At 42.9% G+C, this 22593-nt stretch overlaps 1 protein-coding gene across 4 annotated transcripts; it reads right to left on the bottom strand.

The window, feature by feature from the left end:
- Positions 1–182: 182 nt before the first annotated feature.
- Positions 183–21105, bottom strand: LOC125750797 (protein lin-7 homolog A). Of its 4 annotated transcripts, XM_049029064.1 has the most exons (6): positions 20464–21105; positions 14814–14932; positions 10048–10119; positions 5836–6045; positions 4343–4564; positions 183–2220 (listed from the first exon to the last, which is right to left on the bottom strand). In XM_049029064.1, the coding sequence occupies exons 1-5, from the start codon at positions 20669–20671 to the stop codon at positions 4343–4345; spliced, it is 831 nt and encodes a 276-aa protein (XP_048885021.1). In that variant the 5' UTR covers positions 20672–21105; the 3' UTR covers positions 183–2220. The 4 variants fall into 4 exon arrangements, with proteins under 4 accessions (XP_048885021.1, XP_048885014.1, XP_048885039.1 ...); XM_049029057.1 differs by lacking the exon at positions 183–2220 and having other exon boundaries at positions 3320–4564; XM_049029082.1 differs by lacking the exon at positions 183–2220 and having other exon boundaries at positions 3320–4564; positions 14840–14932; positions 20464–21101.
- Between the last annotated feature and the right edge of the window lie 1488 nt (positions 21106–22593).

The raw sequence follows: 22593 nt of genomic DNA, 5'->3' as shown, positions 1-22593 counted from the left end.
TGGAGTAAAGAATTACTCCACCTGAGCTGTAAATAAGAATTTAATAGTTTGTGTCGTGCGGCTGCCACATACTCTGTTTCAAATAAATAAATAAATCACGTTTCGACGATGCTGCACACTCTAGATACTGAGAAAAGCAAGCAAATTTGTGGCCTCACGGGAGAATACAATACAGTTTGTACATTGTTTGCTTTATACAAATATGTTGCACACATATATTTATTTATACAAATATAATATTTATAACAATTGCATATCACAGATTTTTTTTCTGTATAATATGATACATCCAGCCTTGAAAATACAAGCATTCAAAAATACAGAGATGAGTGGTCTGGCAGGACAGGAATTCACTGAGGCGAAAAGTCCTCAGCTCCACTTTGTTAGTCACAAGGTAGGATATTTATGATATTTAGGCAGTTTTGGAGACTCACCTTCGTTAAAACGTAACAGACATGGAAGAAACAAACAAGACAAAGTCCTTACTAAGAGAACTGTACCATGACATTAGAAAGGGGTGGATCCACGGAGGTGGAAGGGGGCCAGGTCAAGTACCGACTGGCGGGCAGGTTTCAGAAGCACTGTGGCAGTTCACTTAGCCGTACTCTCCATGTAAAGAAAAGACCCAACACCCCAGAAAAGGTGAAAGAGAATCAGATACAGGCGTCTCAACTGCCCGTGACAGAATGAAAGGGATCATTTCATTATATACCATCCTGCTAACATTAGCAGTGATTTTACACCCATGTACCTCACGTAAAGTTCAGTAGAATGCATCTTTCATTATATACCATCATAGTACATTAGCTGTGATTTTACACCCGTGAACCTCAGGTAAAGTACAGCAGAATGTATCTTTCATTATATACCATCCTAGTACATTAGCAGTGATTTTACACCTGTGTACCTCACATAAAATACAGCAGAATGTATCTTCCATTATATACCATCCTAGTACATTAGCAGTGATTTTACACCCATGTACCACACATAAGGTACAGCAGAATGTATCTTTCATTATATACCATCCTAGTACATCAGCAGTGATTTTACACCCATGTACCACACATAAAGTACAGCAGAATGTATCTTTCATTATACACCATCCTAGTACATTAGCAGTGATTTTACACCCATGTACCTTACGTAAAGTACAGCAGAATTTATCTTTCTTTATACCGTTATACCTGACATTCTTCTGAAACAATGTTTTTCTCATAAAATTTCTGACAAACTATTTAATAGAAATGTTCCGAAATAACAAAATATTATAAATGAATAAATATATACTGCATATCTTTTTTACCGTAGTTTGCCTCATGGACACAGCGCAAACATTATTTTTGCCATATTAAATTTGGTGATTATATATTTCATGGTGTTTCCTCCATATAGATAGAACTACAGTAAATCACTATCATAAAATTCAAGTCTTGGCATTTACTTTCCAGTAGTACTTCACTGTTGCTTTTTTAGATTAAATTCATATTATTGATTAGCAGTAAAGGTCCTTTTTTTCCACTCTTTCAGGCCAAATCATTTCCACAGGAAAAGACATTAAAAAATAACTTGTCTTCCCATCCATTTTTCCTTCAGGGCTGGTATGCCTGACTCCTTTCTTTGTGGAAGTCCATCCACATGTTCTTCAGCCTTGTGCCCCATGCTTAGCGAGTCTTATTGCTGAGCTGCTAGTGTTTCTATACAAAACAGTTTATCGCTACAGTACATTAGGTAAAAAAAATAAAAAGTCATGTATTCATAACCGGACCAAATCTGACATATAAATACTCATTTACACAGTCGGGATACAAACATCACAGGGACACAGCTTTTTCTACAAAGTAAATTATGCAAAGAAGAAAGAAGTCAGTAAACCAGGTATAAAAAACAGAAACAAGAAATAGGATGGTGTAATATTCTGCATTCTGTTTTTGAACAGTTTTTATATAGTAACAACTACTCTATGGGATGTGCAGACCTGCATTTGTACAGGATCATACATGTGTCTGTGTGTGTGTGTATTTCAAGCACCAGTGTGTTGGGTACATATCCTGGGTGTTCACTACGCCGCTCTTCAGCTAGGGGGTACAGCAGCTTCGTGGAAGGTGGACTAGCCCAGACTGAAAAATAGACGTTTCGTTGTCTCTGGGGGAGCACGCGGGGGCGAGCTTCGGATGCTGCCTGACCGTGATCTTCTACTTCTTCTTCTTGTGGAAGAAGCTGTGGGAAGCAGAGCAGGACAGAAGCTGAGGGGGAAGATTAGCACGCTTCAGCGGCCGGGTTTTGCGCGCAAACTTTCAACACAGTTTGCCGGTTAAAAGCAAATCGATCTTTACATGCTGACCAATTAGGTCTTTCATTGCGCAGTATTGTCCCAAGTCTAAACAATGCCAATTGTTTGGAAATTGCAGCTATTTTTATAATGAATGAATTTGGCAGTAAGATGTCAGTTACACAGGATGCACTTACCCATTAAAACAATCGGCAACAGGTAAATTAGTAGTTATCAAATCACAGAATGTGGTTTATGAGCACAGACCCTTTTTAATGAACCCTGCCCCTGCTGCGTGTGTGTATGTGTGTGTGTGTGTGTGTGTGTGTGTGAGTGGGTATACCAATCCTTATGGGGACACAATGTCCCCATAACGTAATAAATATCCATTTTTTCCCCTTATGGGGACCGGTTTCATGGTCCCCATAAGGGAAAACTCTATTTTATAAAAATCAGTGTCTGCTATGAAAAAGCTAAACATTTAAAACTCTTGTATTTTGCTTGGTTACTTAAGGTTATGGTTAGGGCAGGGTGTGCGTGAAGGTTGTCATATTTAGCGTTAGCATTTTTCCCATAGGAGTGAATGAGCGGGTCCCATAAGGATAGGTATACCCTACGTGTGTGTGTGTGTGTGTGTGTGTGTATTTCTGGAACTCCCCAAGACGCTGACCAAATGATAACCAGTTGACTGAATGTGTATATTCCTTCATTTGTATCACCACATGCCTATTTAAAAAGCCACAAATGCTGCTTTTAACCAGCTAGAGCACTGAGCAGCTCGCTTATGCGCGTGCCAGGGGGTCCATTTCGCACTCGTGCATCCTGCCAGCCCATTTATGTAGGACGCCAGCCTGCTACACTCACACACACAGCTCACATGCTCACATGGACTTTCTGGGATTTCGGCATGAAGGATCCGGTCCAGACAGCGCTCCTCGAACCCGGAGCTGCATCCAAGGCAGCCAAGGAAGCGAGAAGTAAATGAGGGATAGGTCACTACTGGTAGATTTTTAACGGGGGGGTTAGATTGGGGTAGATTCCCTCCGGGTAGATTTTGCCAATCTGGGGGCGGGAACAAACTTAGGGGTTCAATTTCACTACCTGGCTACATACCTGGAGAGCATACAGATATGTGGTGTGGTGAGGGGGGGGGCACCTGTTATTTTATTACATACCTAATCTAACCATGGATGTTTCTGCTGTCTGTGGTTTACTGTTTATCTATACATTGAATATTTGTTTTTGGAGTTAATTTCATTCTGTCTTTTTATAGCACCTGCGGTGTACAGAAAACTTAAATTTGTGGGTCAATACACTACGGCATTGACTTGCACAGAAAAAGACTAAACTTTTGAGTAATGACGGAACAAAGGCAGAAAGCTATTTCAATTTCCCTTTGTATCCATTGGCGAGCAGAATGACGCATCAAGTAGGGAATATATCGATTTGAAGTACCTGTACTATTTAAATGTTTGTCCCCGGCTAGCATGCGAATCTCCCGCGGTCAATGATTTCCATGCTGAGGTGTTACAAATCCACCCTGATCGCATTGTAGTCAGACACTGTATTTGTTAAACAATAAATCATTAAAAAGCCCTTCACACATCCAAGGAATAAGATTATTGCTGCTGGTGCGTCTGCAGAGATGATTGAAACCGCAAGTACGCCAAATTATTCCCAGCGGGCTTCCCAGAGCGCTTTCTGAAACACATTTAACTACCTTTTTTCTGATGCCATAATAAATTAGGGCTGGTTCATTTTTCTCATGCATTAAAGGCCACGGCACAAAAGAGGTGTCAGCCCTCAAGGATAAACAGTATTTATTGAGCCCCAGTAGAACAAAAGCATTTGATACATTTTACAGTAATATTTCAGACTGGAGCTTCAGCTGTCCTTGGAGATGCTCCCTAACTATGGCTGCTGTGTGGTGCTGGAATGGTTTGTTCCTGATTAGGTCTCGCCCCTTACCCCCTACCATGGCATTGGCGTGGTCCGGCAGGTGAGGGATTATAGAATTTAGGCCCGAGGTCCTGTTTCCTCTGGGGGCCTGAAAGCAATGAAAAGCCTCACCTACGAGGTGTGGTTCTGCTGGGCAGCCGGGTTCTGCTGCTGCTGCTGCTGTTGCTGGATGAGCAGCTGCTGTTGCTGGCGCCGTCGGGCCGTGCGAAGCTTCTCGAAACGTGCCTCCATCTCCTCCAGGACTTTGGGCGTGTAGCGCACCACCAACTTCACACTGTCCTTGGCTGCCTTCAGCAGCTCCACTGCCTTCTCGTGGTGCTCGCCCTCCACGCTCTGGATAGGTACATGTGGCAGCCGCGGCCGGTCATTGAGGCGTCGCTGTGACACCTTCGACCCACATGGGGGCGCTGTGGGTGACACGGTGCCCTCACACCTCTGGGGTTTGAGGTTCGGTTGCTGCTTCTGGCTCTGTGTGCATGGAGTGTACAAGTTCTCCCTGTGTAATTTTTCGTGGAAGGGTTTTAGTATGGATGTAACAGTACTCTCGAGTGAAGTTGACATTTTGCCTAACATTTTGTTCCAAACCAAACAGAGGGTGCCGGAACATTGGTCAAATTAAGATCTAATTGATCTGCCAATGAAAACCCCAGAGGCAACAGGAACTGGCCACTTGTCATGGAATAAATCATTTTCAGCATGTTTCTAAAGTGATGAATGACTTGTATTACAAAGCCTTGCGATATATCCATAGTTAAGTCAAATAATCAATTCACATTTGAAGAAAGACTGGTTGTATTTCTTTTATATAGCACTTCCATAATTGCTATATTATAGCATTAAATAAGGTTTTATTACAGTGGGACTCTTGTAGCTATTTATGAGTGAACATAATGGATAAATAAATCATTAATATTTCTCATTTTGTTACGCATGATTTAATCAGAGTTACATTATGCCAGATGAATTATTCATTAATTCACTGCAGATACTAACAGTTGTTTGTGCTTAGTGCAACAAGAATAAAATTTGTGGCTTAATTAAAACCGCCATTAAACAAAGAGAAATGACATAGTCTGATAGTCTAAATACCAGCAAAATGTGATTAATTCTTTCAAAAGCAAATTGTGTAAGCAGCCATTTTATTTCTGCTAATGGTATTTTTCAGCAGGGAATAACCTATTAAAAGTGAAACCATCGTCTTATGTATATCAGTAACTAGTTACTGCACAGCTCTACATATTCAACATGTTGCGAGCTTTTTGTAACAGCCGCATCAACAACATGCCGGTTATCCTGCAAATCAAAAGCTGGAAGTATTTTCAATATTTCACAGATCCATCAAGGCACATTTGGACAGCGATATGATTTATTATGGGCTGGGAAAAGCCCCTTTCACGAAACGATGGTATCTGCATGACCATTGATGGCTAGAAGAGGTTGTAGTGTGAAATGAACTTAAAATGGCCATGACTTCAGTATTTTAGAGATTCAATCGAAATCACAAACACACGTGCATTAAGGTAGTCCCTGTTGGTTTGCACTTGAAAAGTAAAAATCCCCATAGCGACCGCTTGCATCACCATAAATGGGGTAGGCGGACTCACCACGCCGTTGACGGACAGCAGCTGGTCGCCCCGTTTCAGGCCGCCTTGCCTCTCGGCCACGCCCCCCGGGATGATGCGTGAGATGTAGATGGGTGAGTTCTGCTCCTTGCCGCCCATCACGTTGAAGCCGAGCCCTTCGTCGGTTTTGGGCAGCTCCACCACACGGGGATGCGAGTGGCCCTCGCTGGCAGCAAAGGCTGCAACTGTTGCCTTTTGGGAGGGGGGAGGTTGAAACATTTAAAAAGGTCTTTACTATGCATCTACATTGAGACATATCTATGACATTATGCCAAAGCAGGCGGTGTGGTAACTCAACGGGCAGAACAGTGGCCCGTCACAGTTGTGAGTTCGATTCCCTTTCCTGGGTTTGTGTCTGGAGTTTGCATACTCTCACCATGTCTTGTGGGGTTTAATCCCACAGTCCAGAGATATGCAGTTTACATGAGTTAGGTTAGTGTGTTCCTGCATTTCCCTTTCAGTGATTTTGTGCTTGTGTGTAAATGCCCTGTGACAGTCTGCTATCCCATCCAGGGTGTCTCCCACTTCCTGGGATTGTCTCTAAGCTGACCGTGACCCTGTGCATAATCAATTATGGACCATGGATGGGGGAGAAGTCCCTATGTGCTTAACCGATTCAGGTATTGTTACTCTGCAAGTTTCACCTAAAAGGTCGCTTCCCCACTACACCAGACTAACAAATCCGGATGCTTTTATGTTTAACAGATGCTTTTGTCCAAAGCAGTATACAAGTGAGGAAATCTGAGCGGAGTCTGCTGGCAGCCTCAGAGCAGTTGTGATTATGGGCTTTGCTCAAGGGTCCAAAAGGTGATGATTACTCTGTAGACCATGGGATTCAAACCCACAACCTTGTGGTTGCACAGCAAAAATGTTCCGGTTTAACTCACATGTACATGAACATGTACACGAACATGGCTTGATGACTTGACAAAGAACTACAAACATAACAGATCACTTAAGTCCTGTAGTGCAGGCTGCAGATTCGTATGCTCTATGCCATCATGTAACACTGGTAAAAGCTTTGCTGAGCGGTACAGTGGGCATTGGATTGCTGTATGTCGCCCTCTTTCTCAAATTCAGCTACAGATAATACAGAAGAGTAATATAGAAGAGAGAGAGAGCAAAGCAGCTTGGATAAATGAGGTCAAATCCCCAGCTTAAGAGTTCTCTGCACATTTCATTTTGTTATTCAGATCTTCAGGAAATCCTCTGAGCTGTATTTAAAAACTTGTTAGAACAAGGAATACAATCACGAAGAGTGTTAGTTTAACAGTACATATTTGTACTGGGATGCATTGCGGTATTGCCCCCTGTAGGTGTTTTTCGGTATTGTGGGTATTCTGGATGAATCTCACCATCTAGAAAGGATGCATAAATTCCACCGAGAGCTGCTCTCCTTTTTCTCAGAGACAGAAGGAGGTCTAACAATCCTTATATCAGGAAACATCTCAATCCCTCTCAGCCTTGCCGGCGTGTGACTCTGCATTCCCATGCACGCTGTGACCTCTCTGAACCTTTAGACGTTTGTCCGACTTCGCTATCGGGAAAGGAGAATCCGTGCCGCAGTTCTCCGCCTCTGACAGCGGCGGGGGGCCTGGGAGTATTATAAATGCACCCATCTGGTGCTGCAGCCTGTCGTTCTTTTCCTGCAGTTCTTAGCACCCGCGCCATCCTGTCTGGTACGGCTGGTCAGCTCACACATGGGGGTGCAGGTCAGGCCTAAGATGGCACCGCTGCAGTCCTCCCTATCCAAACCATCAGCACTTATCCAAATTAGTTCAGCACTGATTAAAAAAAAAATTAGAATTATAAACAGGTAATTGCTCTGAAAATCCAGAGCTTAGTTACAGCACTACAAAAAAAACTATGTCCTCCATCGGGCGAAGTGTGAAATGCATCCAAAGCTGGTCTGTGCGTAGCAAGACATCTGTCATTTTCTTTGAATGAAATGCGTAGCGTTTTAAAGGCCTTCTGTAGGGCTTCTTAGGCATTTGATAAATGCCTCACTGCCCGTTTGTAGAGGGTAAGAGGTAGGCATCTCGGCACCTTGTTTACCCCTCGCGGTGTCAGCAATGATGTTCAAGCGAGGAGCAGAGAGGCCGGCGATAGTCTGACGGGGAATCAGAGGCCGAGGGGCCTTCGTAGGGGCTAACGAAAGATTCTTATGTCTACTGCTAAACACTGACACAGATAGCACTTTTCCATTGGGTAAAAAAAAAAAAAACACAGGTCTTCCACAATAGTCTAGCAGAAAGCTTTATTAGTGCATTACTGCTCTACGCTTTGGCCAGACATCAGTGTCATCTACTGTAGACATTGCAGGGTGTGATTTGAATAGCTCCTCCTTTAAGAGAGCTTTCGGTACAGGTCCTTCTCGACTAACCGCACAACAGGGCCGTAATTCCAAAGCTGTCTATTAACCCGAGTAAATTATTTTAGAGTCCGTTGGTCGTCAGGTCTAACATCAAACATGCAGTGTGTGGTGTAGTGAGATAACATGGCTGCCCACTGCCCAGGTGACCACAGTGTTTATGTCTGTGTTTGTTTCAAATGTACCAAAAAAATATACCACATTATAATGTTCAGCTTACGACTCTGTTGTCGGAATCTACGTAGCTGCTTTGTTTGGTTACTGTTTAGGCATTTAGCTAGCAGGACCAAACAAAGGATATCCGATATTATTATGAAACAGACAGCAATTAAAAGAGGTGCAATCTATGAAAGCATAGTGTATATGACTTTAGGAATTAAGGTAAATTTACCATTGCTCTGATCCCACAGGAGACAAATGCTAACCTTTGAAAAGCCATCTTACCATGATTATTTAGTCTTTCGTTCTTCTTTTACTACGTATTACATCGGTTTCTTCCATTGTTTGCATATTTCGTGTTGACGTACCACGGATCGGCTCCTTCCCCCAACAAACGCATGTAATAGGCGCTAGACATATTTGCGGCGTGTGAAGCCTGCCTGGTTCTTCTCCAAACAAGGAAGGCTGGTAAATAAATAAGAGAATCTGCTTCATATACTCAAGTGATGGGTGAGGTTTATCTGTAAGCCTGCAGACTGTTTGCCAGCATCTCCGGCCAGCAGATAGCGCCGGGAGCAGACGGATCCTTCTGGGCCAAGATGAGCCTCTCACCTCTGCCGAAGGGGATCTTAATATTCACTTGCACAGTCTCACTACCTGAAACATCTCCACCATCAATTCTGCCCATCTAATCCTGCCGTCTCTGAGTGGCAGGCTTTAAATGCAATCTTTAAAATATTTTAAACAAAGGGCAGAATCAGTTGCGGTAAACTGGAAACCAGCTAAAAATAATATTCTGTCATGTATATGGAGTTTGTTTTTGTTATTAAGCATTTCCATGGAATTATCATAAGGTCTGACCCTTAATTGTAAGTAGGTTTAATAAACTGTACATATTGTATATATGTGTGGTGTCTGTGATTTGAGTGCCTGAAATGTATTGTGATGATTTGTTCAACTCCTGTTCTAATGCTAACCAGCACTTTATACTGGTCGTTCACTGAAAGCTCAAGGTTAGCAATTATACCTAGTTGGCTCATTAACGGTTGCTTGAAATATATTATTTGCCTCACATGTACATCACTTACAGTAGGACAAAAGTGTCTGCTGATTAAATTTAAGTGTAAGAAATGCAACAGCACTGGCTGCAGCAGGGGTGTACAGATGCTGTATAATGAGAGCAGGGGGGAGAGTAAAGAATGTGTATCATGACAGCAGGAGGGAGCATAGAGTATGTCTGTCGTGGCATCAGGAGGGAGCGTAGAGAATGTCTGTCATGACAGCAGGATGGAGGGTAGAGAATGTCTGTTGTGACAGCAGGGGGGAACATGGAGCATGTCTGTTGTGACAGCAGGGGGGAGCGTAGAGAATGTCTGTCATGACAGCAGGATGGAGCATAGAGAATGTCTGTCATGACAGCAAGGGGGAGCGTAGAGAATGTCCGTCATGACTGCAGCACGGAGCATAGAGAATGTCTGTCGTGACAGCAGCATAGAGAATGGCTGTCATGACAGCAGGATGGAGCGTAGAGAATGTGTGTTGTGACGGCAGGGGGAGCGTAGAAAATGCGTGTCGTGGCAGTAGGGGGCGTGTAGAGACTGTGTATTGTGACATAGAGACTCTGTATCGTGACAGCAGTACAGAGTAGAGAGAGCAGGGCTTACCTTAGCCGTGGCCCGGGCTTGGTACTCCAGACAGCCATTCACTGTTATTGTCTCATGCATGTACTGATAGACCTGTACAGACAGGAGAGAGGGTGGTGGGGCGGATAGATGCTGTTAGACAGAAGAGTAAATGCCATCAGCTCCCGGGCAGGCTGCCTCCTGACTGACAAGTGTGCTGGCTTTTGGAAACTTGCTTTCCTCTCCTGTTGAGCAAATAATGCTTGCTAATGTTTAGATCAGAATCCATTAAAATACTCTTGCAGTGATGCATCCATCTACATCTGTTTTTCCGCTTTAGATATTTCGGTTTGGTCAAATAAACGAAGCGGTGCAGAATAAACACACAGTAGCAGCGATGTGTGAAAGCAGCACAGCCTTACTGACATTAGCGTGATAAATAGTTCGGTTACACACAGAGGTGTGTGTGTTACTGTGGTATGACAGGAGCCCTGCACTTCACCAGCTGCGAGCTACGAGCTTCTCTGTCAGGAGCTGAGGACGAAGTCAAGCCTCTGCCCTAGAGCTGCATGTCTGAGGCTTGGGCTAGGATCTCGCTTTTGAGCGGAGTGTTTCAGATTCTGTTGGTCCCATGTAAATCAAAGCCATTTAAGGCCAACCGACTGTCGAGTATACTTGGCAGTATCGAGTTTTTCAAACATTTTACGATGGTATATGGTATTTCAATGGTATTTTCAAGCATTCAAAACAGGCATTTTTGAGGGGCTCCCAAGGTCTGGGGGCCCCCAGTTAGTCACAAACAATCACTACCCTAGTGGGGACCCCCAAAGTAACGTTTTGAGTGGTGCCCCAGAAGTAACAACCTTCCCCGAGTCACTGCAAATATGGACCTCAGAGGCTGCAACCGAAGGCTTGCATGACGTCATAAGTCACTGAATAGCCTTTTAAGTATAATTATGTTCTTTGTGTTATTATGTTTGTTTGATGCTGTTGTGTAGCTCCTGCTTCAATCCTGCTCACACCGGTACCTGGCCATTCATTGGAAACTCGGCTGCACTTATGCCTAGCTAACCCCTTAACAGCACAAATGTCTGTAAAGTGCTATTTTCCTCGTACATTGCTTTGAACAAAAGCATCTGCCAAATATGTAAAAATGTTAATAAGGAGGACTGCCAGATCTTACCACCTGACCTGCAAAAGCTGCTGGGGCATTTGGGTGTTATAAATATCCTTTATGTGCATAATTAATGAACTCGTAAAGGGGGTGTCCTTAATTTAGCACACTGGCACATTAACGATAGTACAGTTTCACGCAGATGCTTTTACTCGCTTGTATATATTACGGTGTGTTAAAAATGGTTGCTACTAAAGTTAGGGATCAATAGAGCCTTCGTGGTACATCGTGATTCATTTGTCTTTATAAGTTTTATACATTTTTTGTGAGCAAAACTGAAAGCGACGGCTTTGTGTGGCTAAAGGGTAAAGATAAATGTAAGGTGAGTTTCCACTGTAGCGTGTGAATGAACAACAAATTTACTGCTGTGTACAGGATCTCTGCAGCAGGGATGTGTGGATTGAAACTGAAATACCTGTTGTTTCCATCTGAATGTTCTCATTTTGAGAATCGATTCTAACGTTAAAATATTGATTTAAAGGGAGCCGGATATAAGCTACCAGCAGGCAGGCAGCCCATTTGGGAGAACAACAGGGAAGACCTTCAGGGTCCCCAACACTAGTGACTATGAAAATGGAACCATTGATCCCCCCTGGGTTGCCAACTCTCATGCATCTGGCGTGACACTCGCGCTTTCAGGCTCACCCGCTCACTCAAGACATCTTACGGCAAATCTATGTTATTCCATTGTAAACATAAAATTAACTACGTCAAAAGCACTGGGGTAGTTTGCAAACCGTACAAACCATTTACAATGTAATAAAACTGATGCATACATGTAAATGCATCTCCATGTTTGTGCAGACTTGTCTCGAACTGAAAATCTCACTCCAGCCAGCCGACCAAAGTTGCCAAACCTACACCCCCCCCCCCCCCCCCCACTCGGCAAGTTTAATGTGTCAGGATCGACATTGGTGATGCCAATCTTGGATCCAATGGGAATTCGACCAAAAGTGAAATCAGTGGTATCGCCTGTCCGTTCTCTGCAGTCAGCAGTCCTATGTGTTTGCTTTTACATTGCAGAGCGGAGTGGGGGGTAATTCTGCTACCAGTCCCGTACCACAGCCGTCCCCCCCGCTGCTGCCAAGGGATGCCATCCCGTCATTCAGCGCATCGCTCAACATACTTCAGCATAGTAAAACTCCTACCTTCATCCTCACACATCCACAATAATATGATTTTACAGTTTAAATGAAAGTGAATATGAACGTTGAAAATATGAAACAAGGAGACCTAATGAATGCAAGCGTGTCCAATCACATCGGTCCAGGTTTTATATAAAGAGTAAGTCTAAGTCTAGTCGTTACAGCTATTTGGTTCACTCCCTCCTCCCCTCCACCACCTTCGGCTCCCCGTCCTGGTCCGGGGTCGGCTCCTTCGCCTCCTGCCTGGTCGTCCAGCCAGATTTGCCAGCTTCGGAGTCGATGTAACCAACGACCGAGAGACGGGCTTGGCCAAATCACTGTTCACATGCTCACTTAAGTTGTTTCATCAAATAAACACTCATATCGAAACTATCTATTGAGGTCTCCTTGATTGAACTGTAATGAAACTGATTTTGACGTATCAAGTGTGTTAAATCCTCCCGCTGAAAGTTAAGACACCTTAATTAAAGGAAATGGTTAGCAATCAAACCAAATACAAAAACATGGTACTTCTGACAAACTTAACAGTGAATCATGAACACATTTATAATAATTTAGCAAACTGTCTTCTCCTGTCTTATTCTGTAGGAAATCATTCCGAAAATAACATTATTTTAGAACAGTGAATACTTCTTCTTATCTCAAAAATTATCTACTGAACCTGTAATTCAGCTTTTTATTAAAACTGCAGATGTTAACAAATCCGCATTTATTAAAAAATAAATTTCCATTTCTCATTTTCCGGCATTTGCACTTCAAAGGAGGCTTACTGCAGCTGTGCAGTTACCTAAGAAACACAACACCAATAAACGCCATGAAACTTCGCTGCAGTTCCACAGTCTGACCTTTCCAGTCTCTCTGACGATAACCTTGGGCTTCTGCTGCTGTTTTCTGTTTTTCCAAGGTTTTTTGAGACCCTGCAGCAGGGCAGTGTGAGGCACCGTGGTACAAACAAAGCTGTCTGGAGTTTCTGAACATGAAAGGGGCCCCTGGCCATGAGGACGACCACCATAAGCTCTTACTGTATACCTGGTCTGGCTGAGACAATGCCGGTCAAAGCCCACCTTGAGCCCTACGGAGGCTTCACTGCCCAATTAAACTTTGTTTTGTACAACTCTACATGCACCTTACATGGGGGAACTGGGGGGGGTGGTGTTGGCAGTTTGCTAAATTGGCACCCCCTCAGAGGACTTAGAAGGTGGCATTTTGGTGCCTATTTAGGTGCCTATATTGCATGATGCCTTGACTGGCACCCGGCTGGCGATTTTGTTGCCGTTCCCACATGCTTGTAGGATTGAGCACCAATCGCAGTTACCTGTCCCTTTCAGCCCTGGCAAAAAGCCAAAAAAAACTATAGGTTAGAATTTAGTTAGAGAGGGTAATGTTGTTGTCAAGTGTGCTGTCCATGATTGCCTCAGGGTGCTCATAATGAGTAGATATAAATTTGATCGGGCAGAAGTGTATTTTTAAACCATTTGGAGATACTGTATTTCTTGGATAGCAATGTCAGTAATATCTCCAAATGGTTTCAAAATCCAGTCAGTCATGAAGTGATAACCTCTTCGGAAAGTGTGTATATCTGGAAAGACAGCTCTCCGATAGAGATTCAGTAATTATCATAATAAAACTGCTCATTCTGAGACATTTACCAGAGTCCCCTGTGATGAATGGCAGTAAAAATGCTTTAATCTTCATGTTTAATCTTAAGAGGCGGCACACAAATTAACTGGCGGCTGAAAATGTGGAATATCATTAAATGTCCCTGAACGTCCTTTTGGACTGGGTGCGGGGGGGAATCTTCTGGGCTGTTAGTGTAAATTGGCGGTAGAAAGCTAGGCAGAGGAGGACTCACTCCTGAGCGGATGGTGTACGGTCCTGATGGGGGGGGGGGGGTAACTGTATGGTGACACAGGGGGCTTCACGCATGGAGATGGAAGATCATCACAGGACAGCGACAGTGATATGCCCTCTGCGCAGGTTCCACCTTTCTAATAATGCACTGTTCCGGTAATGAGCCCTACAGAACAAACGGTAATTATCACCCTCTCCACAGTCTATGGCCTGCCTTAGTGTGAGACCTTCCGCAGAGTTTCCTATGGCTGGAAACAAATAAATCATCGAGGGATTAAAGGAAGGTCCACCTTAGACTATAACTGTCTGGCGAACATGGTTCCCTGCCACCTTTGCATTTATAAACCCTGTTCCTTCAGTGATGTTTTTGTGCATTTCTCACCTGAAGAGACCTTTACTAAATTCACCTTTCAGAAGCGGTCTGCCAACAGCCCTTGGTTTAACTTGTTTGCCCCAATGTCACTGATGTCTTTAGATCTCCACAGTCCCAGGCTGGGGAAATGCCCAAGCAGGTGATGGTCTGAACTTTGACTGCAGCCGCAAAGTATTAGCGCACTCATCAAAGTAAAGGCTATCTGCACTCAGCTCTTTGCCACACCCCCTTGCCCCGCCCCTTGCCCTGCCCATTCAGGACCCACCTCCCTGATGGCGGTGCAGAACTCACTCTGCAGCACCTTCTTGAGAGACTGCAGCTTGTGAGCCGGGACGTCCCCAGACTCCTGTAGCTTCTCCAGCAACTCGATGGCCCTGGCCACGTCTCAGCAGAAGGGAAGGAACAAAGAAAGAAAGAAAGAAAGAAAGATAGAAAGAAAGGGAAAAAAAGACCCTTAAATTTCTTTAATAGGTGAGCCTGTCGAGAAACCCGCGATGCTGGAGGGAATCAATCCAGAGAATAATGGGAATGGACTGGTTAGGGCCCAGGGCTGAGAATGTAATTATGCCGCTTTTAAATTCAGCTGTGGTGCACATAAGTGATGGGCAAAGGGCGAATCAGAGGACAGGCTGGTCCTCAGGGACCGCCCCCCTGGCATTGGTGGTGCGTCACTGCTGGGCCTGTTACGCAGCAAACGAGTTGTTTGTCCAGCGATACACACAAACTTGTCTTAGAGACCCCAGCGATTATGTGCTTCTTAGTGAGGGTGCAGATGGCTGGAAATCATTGGAAGTTAAAGGCCGGGGTGCTATTGTTTGAGGGGCCACTTAGACAAACACAGGAAGCTAATTGTTAAGCAGTGCCTGTGTTTGAACGGAACCCTGCTTATATTCATGAGAAAGAAAACTCACTACATGAAAGCTGCATTGATTTCCTGGAGGACAGAATTCTCTCCTAAGTGCAGTGATCAAAAAATGTCACGACTCTCTGTACAACCCTGTTTCCAAAAAAGTTGGGACACTGTGTAAAATGTAAATAAAAACAGAATGCATCAACTTCCAAATCAAAGACGACATACCAAATGTTGAAACTGAGATATTTTGTTTTATGACAAATGTTGGCTCAATTTGAATTTGATGCCAGCAACACATTTCAAAAAAGTTGGGACAGGGGCAACAAAAGACCAGAAAACTTGTGTAATGCTAAAACAAAACCCCTGCTCGAATATCTCAGAACTAATTAGGTTAATTGACAACAGGTCAGTAAGACGATTGGGTATGAAAAAAGCCTCCCAGAGAGGTGGCATCTCTGTGCAGAGAATGTTCCAGCAAGCATCTATGAAACAGCTAAGTCTAAGAGATTAATAAATGTATTGATTCCCCCGATCATACACTGCACAGCCAACTGTAAGAGCCGGGTTTAACTTCCAGCCTGTCGTAGGATCCAGATAATCGCTTTTGTCTTCTAGCGTTATTGTAACAGTTCTGGTTCCTTTTAACACTCTTGATGCATGGGAGTTACCATGGATACCTGTGGCATCTGTTACTCCAAGTCTCTCTCAGCATCACTGGTAATGGATGCAGCACAGGTATCTAATAAAATATCTAGCTATCTGAGTGTTGGATTTTGTGGAGTGAAACGGTGCCGATGCGTGCCATGGTATGCTAACACCAAGGATCGTGGGGGGCTGCTGGTCAGTGCTGGTACAGATACCCCCCCTCAACCGCTGCCTCATAGAAGCACCTGAGTGTGGGTTGTTGCTCTATGCTCTCTGCTCATAATGAGGAAATCGAAGGTAGCCCCAACTTGACTATGCCATTGTAGGATAACAGGACGTGTTTGTCGTATCTGAATGGGTTTCCCCCCTTAAATGCTTTCCCCTCTTAAATCCAGCTGTGCATTTGATGTTGTGTATGAGAACTGATAAAAACTGGGGAGAAAAAACAAAAATCAAAATGTCCCTATAGTTTTTCTGCCTTTGATAGCTCTGAGCTGGATGAGGCTTGGCATGTGACCGCGTATTTATCAGCACTAGGCAGGTCAAGGACAGACAATGAGGGCGCTGTTTAGCGTACTTGTCCTCAGAAAGGACTGAAGGACCACAGCCAGGGCTATACGTTTCACTAGAAACACTGCAAAATTACAGCTGCCTCTGTCACTGCATGTCTGGCCTGAGAAAACATGTTGATCTTGGCACTTGTTACAACAAACCGTACAGAAGGAGCTTTGAATTTTAAAGCTTTTTTCTATGCATTTTCTAGCCAATAGGAACCGAGCAGCACCTTGAATGTCAGGAAAATGCCGTAAGTCATCTACGCTGAGCATCTCTTTAGATATCTTTAGATATCTATCTTTAGATATGCTAGATATCCATATCTAGCATAAATAATAGTAAAGCTACTCAGTGTAGACAAGCTGAAGGTTAACGTGCTGTGATGCTAGATAGCATATTAAATGCTAAAGAAGGGCAAAAGGACATCCATGTCTCATCATGAAGTCAACTTTAAAATGCACACAATTCTAAGAAATGCTAAAATGTCAGCCTGGAGCAAGGAAAATAACATTAGCTATACATTAATACCGGAATAGGTGAAGAGGAACCTCGATTATGCTGCCGTTCTCCTTTAAAGACCTTTTGCTTCTGAACATCTGCCATCAAACAGAACCTACAGAGCCCAGAATTTCCTCAACTTTGCAGCACTAGTGCAAATTAGCCCGGTAAATGGCATTTGATAGGCTTTATTTTAGATTAATATGCAGTATACACAGCGGGCACAGACTTCAGGCTGCAGGGGTGCTGTGTCAGGCCTGGCTAGTTGGGGTAATGGGTGGTGATGGAGCTAGAACACGGATCTAGTGACATACAGGCCAGAAGTGTTGTATAGTTGTTCTAGGACATAAAGTGCAGTATGAGAGCTAAATTGGTTGTAAAAAAAGGAGCAGAAGAAACATCTTTTTGTGTTGTGCCCCTTCATTACCTTCGCTTACCCAGCTGACCGCTTTTAACTCAGTTCGATGCAGTGTAATTCAGTGAAGTGCAGAGGGATAATTGTTTTGCTGTCATACACTGAATGTAAAACATATAAAGGTATACAAGCATTTGGCAATAGAAATTTAGCATGGATTTTTCCCCCTCTGATATTATTATTATAATTGTTGTAGTTTGTTTGTTGACTTGTATATAGGGGGCTCAGATGGCATAGCTATTTCAGGGTTGGGGGTTTGAATTTGGCCCTCACGAACGTTTTGCCCAGGGGCCCACGCAACCCATAATCCGTCCCTGACATGACCCTGTACAGGGTAACTGGTTGGGAGACGGATAATCATAACAATATCACACATGTGAATTCAAATTAATATTCAGTGACATTTCATATACCGGGGGCGGCAGGGTGGGGCAGTGGTTAGCACTGTTGCCTCACACCTCTGGGTCCCAGGTTCGAGTCTCCACCTGGGTGACATGTGTGCGGAGTTTGCATGTTCTCCCCATGTCGTCGTGGGGTTTCCTCTGGGTACTCCAGTTTCCCCCCACAGTCCAAAAACATGCTGAGACTAATTGGAGTTGCTAAATTGCCCGTAGGTGTGCATGTGAGAGTGAATGGTGTGTGAGTGTGCCCTGCGATGGGCTGGCCCCCCATCCTGGGTTGTTCCCTGCCTCGTGCCCGTTGCTTCCGGGATAGGCTCCGGACCCCCCGCGACCCAGTAGGATAAGCGGTTTGGAAAATGGATGGATGGATGGATGGATTTCATATACCCCCAAACCATTATTTTACAGTGCTGGCCAGTGTTTATCCCTCATGCATAGACAGGATGTGTCAATAAAAGCAATTACAACATTAAGGGAATGTTTGTGTTTTCATATAATAGATCAACCGGTTCTGTTATGGTTTGATAAACAGACTTCTTATTCTTTAATGTAGTAGTAACAATATTTGTGATTGTTTTTAGGATCACATGACTTCCCCAGCACTTGGGATTGGATGGCACCCAACCAAGCCCACTGTTAAAACTCCTATCAGGTCAGTTCCAACTCGTCTGTCACTCAAACAGAGTAAATTACTGCTAACTGGACCCATGTTAACATCCCGCACAACGGAGGCAAAATAAATAATTCTGCAGAGTAATAGCTCCTGGTGGGGCCACCCTGGGAGCTAATCCGAGTGATATATTTTGGAGTCTATCAAATAATCACCGAAAGTCTCCATTCACATCCCGTCCTTACTTATTTGCAATTCTAACATTAGTTTATCAATATTCATATAACGTTTAGCATTGCATTAATTTTTACGGCGCACTTTACTGACGTTGTAATCTTTTCTTTTTTCCCCTGTACTTTAAAATGAAAACACAACTGTATGAACCTGCACAGAAGCGGCTATGAAAGATGGACCCTCAAAAACGGACCCTCAAAAGCTGAATATTGAAAACATGAATTACTATAATAAACGTCACTTGATTGTGCACGTGCATTTGCTGCAGGTATAAATGATCTCTTCATGAGAGGAGCAGCGTGACCTGCTTGATAACACTGTTTGATTCGTATTGTTCGGTTGGGCAGAAAATAAAAAACTAGTATGCACATTACAAGAGTCCGCTATTCCAAATGATAGACCCAAACCTGTTGCCATTCCGGTTTGTCGTTTTCGAATTATAACATTTATTATGATTCTCAGTAAGGCTAGTCGATTATGTTCACGTTGAGTTCGAATGAATACTTCTTTTTGTGACTTTGAGAAGAGCTGTATTTAATAGCCGTAGAGATGTACTGACATCACTTTCTCCGAAATGTATGTGGCAAATTAGACCGTTTGAAGCCATATATTGCCGAATTACTTATTTCTACGATACCGCATCATCGATAATGTATATGGATACGTTTACGCATTTACACGACTATACACATGCACAATATTTTAATACCCATTTCATAACGTATAAGCTATTCGATTTAATACCGCTTGCGTCTATTATTATTATTATTATTATTATTATTAATAATAATAATAATAATAATACTAATAACACTACATCTACATAGGCTACTACACACACAAATACTTTATGAACGTGCAATCGGCACAGCTTACGTGTAAATTTGATTTTGGATGAGTCAATGAATAAATAAAATCATGAAATAAGATCAGGAAAGTAAAGCATGACAAGTAGATGTATTCTCGAGTAACAATCTCAGAATCTCAGAGGGAAAAATACGGCCCACTTCCATCAGGTACAGTTTGCGCCTGAAAAGTGTTGCGTCCACTTGCCTCCAGGGCAACAGAACGCATCACAGCTTAGCCATGATGCCGAAAATAAACGTGAAATACATCGACTGAGCTTCTTATTTGTAGGAGGTTATATGCATGTATACGTTCTACAGATGATACGGGTAGTTATATGGCATACTCCTGAAAACATCCACTGAGAGAATATCCATTGCATGCTTGACACCTCTTCCAAACGTCCCCAAAAAGTTATCAGATTTAGAAGCAAGCGATACTTTATCGACGAACTGCACATAAACCCCGCAACCACAGTGGGTGATAACTCTACGTCAAACCATCAAAGGCAATATCAGGAAATATTGTTACATAAACGCATAACCTCATAGCAAAAGCTACATGTGATAAACCACGTAATGAAAATTCTTTAAGTTATTTTACTGTCTGACTTAATGAATACAGAAATTTCAACAGCAGAGAAAATCGATCAACTAGCTTCACGCGCGTTAGACGTTATATTCTAGTATAGATAGGGTAATAACATTATCCGCCTCCGATTTTAAAAAATCGTCTTCATTTCAAGTGGAAAAAGCAAAAATATTTCTTCCTAGACATTTTGATCTATCGATCACAAGTTGACGAAGCCTACGCGGTCTAAATGAGGTGGCGTATGACTGAAATTCTTCCGCGTCCTACCTCGATCCAGAGTAAGCGGTTGGACCATTGTCGCCATGGCTGCTGCTGCTGGAGATAAAGCAACAATCTGCAGCATCAGTGGCAACTCCGACAGAGAGAGAGAGAGAGAGAGAGAGAGAGCAGGGGATGGAGAGAGAGGAGCCTCTGTCAAGGGGAGTGGCTGGGCGTCAGCGGCAATTACCTTCTCCTTTTGACACCCCCCCAACATTCCACTATCTGGTTAAAATTACTGTAAATTTCTCGTGGTGTATCACCAATATCATACGATGAAAATAGCTATAGCGCTCCACACAGGATATGTATTTCGTGCCACTTACCTTGTAATACTTACTTCCACTATTCCAACTTGCCAAACATTCAAAGCCAGCGCCAGCGTAAATCCCTGCTGATGAAGGGTTTATAGGTAAAACACCCTATTTGTGGATATTCTGGACAGCGAATATCTTGCCTGACTCCCAGCTCAGGCTGTATCTGATATGTCTTCAAAAAAGGAGACATGGAAATTAATGAAAATAGAAATTAATTCCCACACGACCTGATTATGTTCAACACTAGCTTTATATAAAAGGTTACTGTGATATTTTTTTCTTTCGTGTACATGACGCTATTCAGGATCGTGTTTCGTACATGGAGGTTATTGTATTTAGTAGTGTGGTGTATGTGAAATGGCAACAGAGAAACGGTTCACCAAGAGCCAAACAGTGAGGTCATCTTGTAACAGTGAGTGCCATTATGTCGTGGGTCTGTCATTCCAAGACAGTGGTCCACAGAGATACCATGTGTGAGACCAGACTGCTGAAGACATTTCACAGTGGGATGGAATATTAACACATCAATCCAGCACTTGCAATAGTCAGCAAACATTTTAAAAGACATATTTTCCATTCATTGGAAGTTTAATGAACCATTCCCAGGGAATGGAAAGAAGGCAGTTGTATCCAGACTTTCCGGTATAACTACAATCAAGTGTAATACAGGTAGACACGAAGTCATCTAATTTCATATAAATATGAAGTACTGAAAATATTTGATCTGTCAGCTGCAGAGATGCAAAATGGCTCTGGGCCAGCGGGAAAGAGGCCACGAAGAGATTATTTATTTGCAGACACATGGGATGTGATGTTGGCCTTGAAAACCATTTTTTGCTCTGAAAAATATTTTAGGCTGGGCATTTCTCCTGGCTTCACAAGTCAATGAATCAGAAATCACAAAGCAAAAGCACCACGTTATGAAAAAGCGGTTATTTGTTCATTAGCCCAGCACTCTGGTTGAAGTGTAAATCTGAAACTCACCGGGTGTTTCATGATTCATCATTTTGCTTGCGTGTTCTTTGTTTCTATTGGCCTATGGATTCCCCAATAAGAGCTGCAGTTGCCAAATCCAATAGGAAGTTATTGGAGTAGCTTTGCATACATTTTACATTTGAATTAAGTTCTTTTCATTAAAGGCAAAATAGCAATTGCCGTGCTTATTGGTCATTATTTCTACGTCCGCATTGTGCGCGTTCATTTAAATCACTAGAGTTGAAAACAAAACTTCTGTGTTCACGGTGCCCTGTGTAAAAGGCAAATAACGTAGCTTACGATTATAGAAATAATTCGCTGTAGCTTTTGTGTAATTGTATATATTATATATGAGTAGTTAAGACATATATTTCCGTCATTTTCCTTTGCACATTTAACCAAAACCTTTTATAATGCATTTTTAGAAGTGGCGCCATTTTTTTTGGTAGCTCGAGGGCAACGTGTGATTTGGACGTTTTTTTGTCTAACCAAAATGTTTTATAATTCTAGAAGTGCCGAAATATATACTTCGAATTGTTCGTTTTGACTTTGATTACTGATAAAGTTCAGTTTTTATAAAGACCTGACTTGATTGCTCTGACGCACAATGTGTTTCAAGTAAATGCACGTATTTTATTTAGCAGAAGCGAAATGTCACAGTACTGTAGCGTGTGCATAAAAGGAACCATCACAGCAACACGGGTATCTAGTTATGTAGTCACTTCACGTCTCATCGTCTTCCCCTCAGTTTCAGTACATTGAATGTTCGATGGCTGGATGTCTTTATCATAAGCTAGAGCTGCATTTAAACTTCAGGGTTCAGGGTCTCGTTTTGAATTTCACAATA

The sequence above is a fragment of the Brienomyrus brachyistius genome, chromosome 1 (assembly GCF_023856365.1).
Source record: "Brienomyrus brachyistius isolate T26 chromosome 1, BBRACH_0.4, whole genome shotgun sequence".
Lineage (NCBI taxonomy): Eukaryota > Metazoa > Chordata > Actinopteri > Osteoglossiformes > Mormyridae > Brienomyrus > Brienomyrus brachyistius.
Note: the sequence above shows the minus strand (reverse complement) of the source record. Positions and strands in the feature narration are given on the sequence as shown.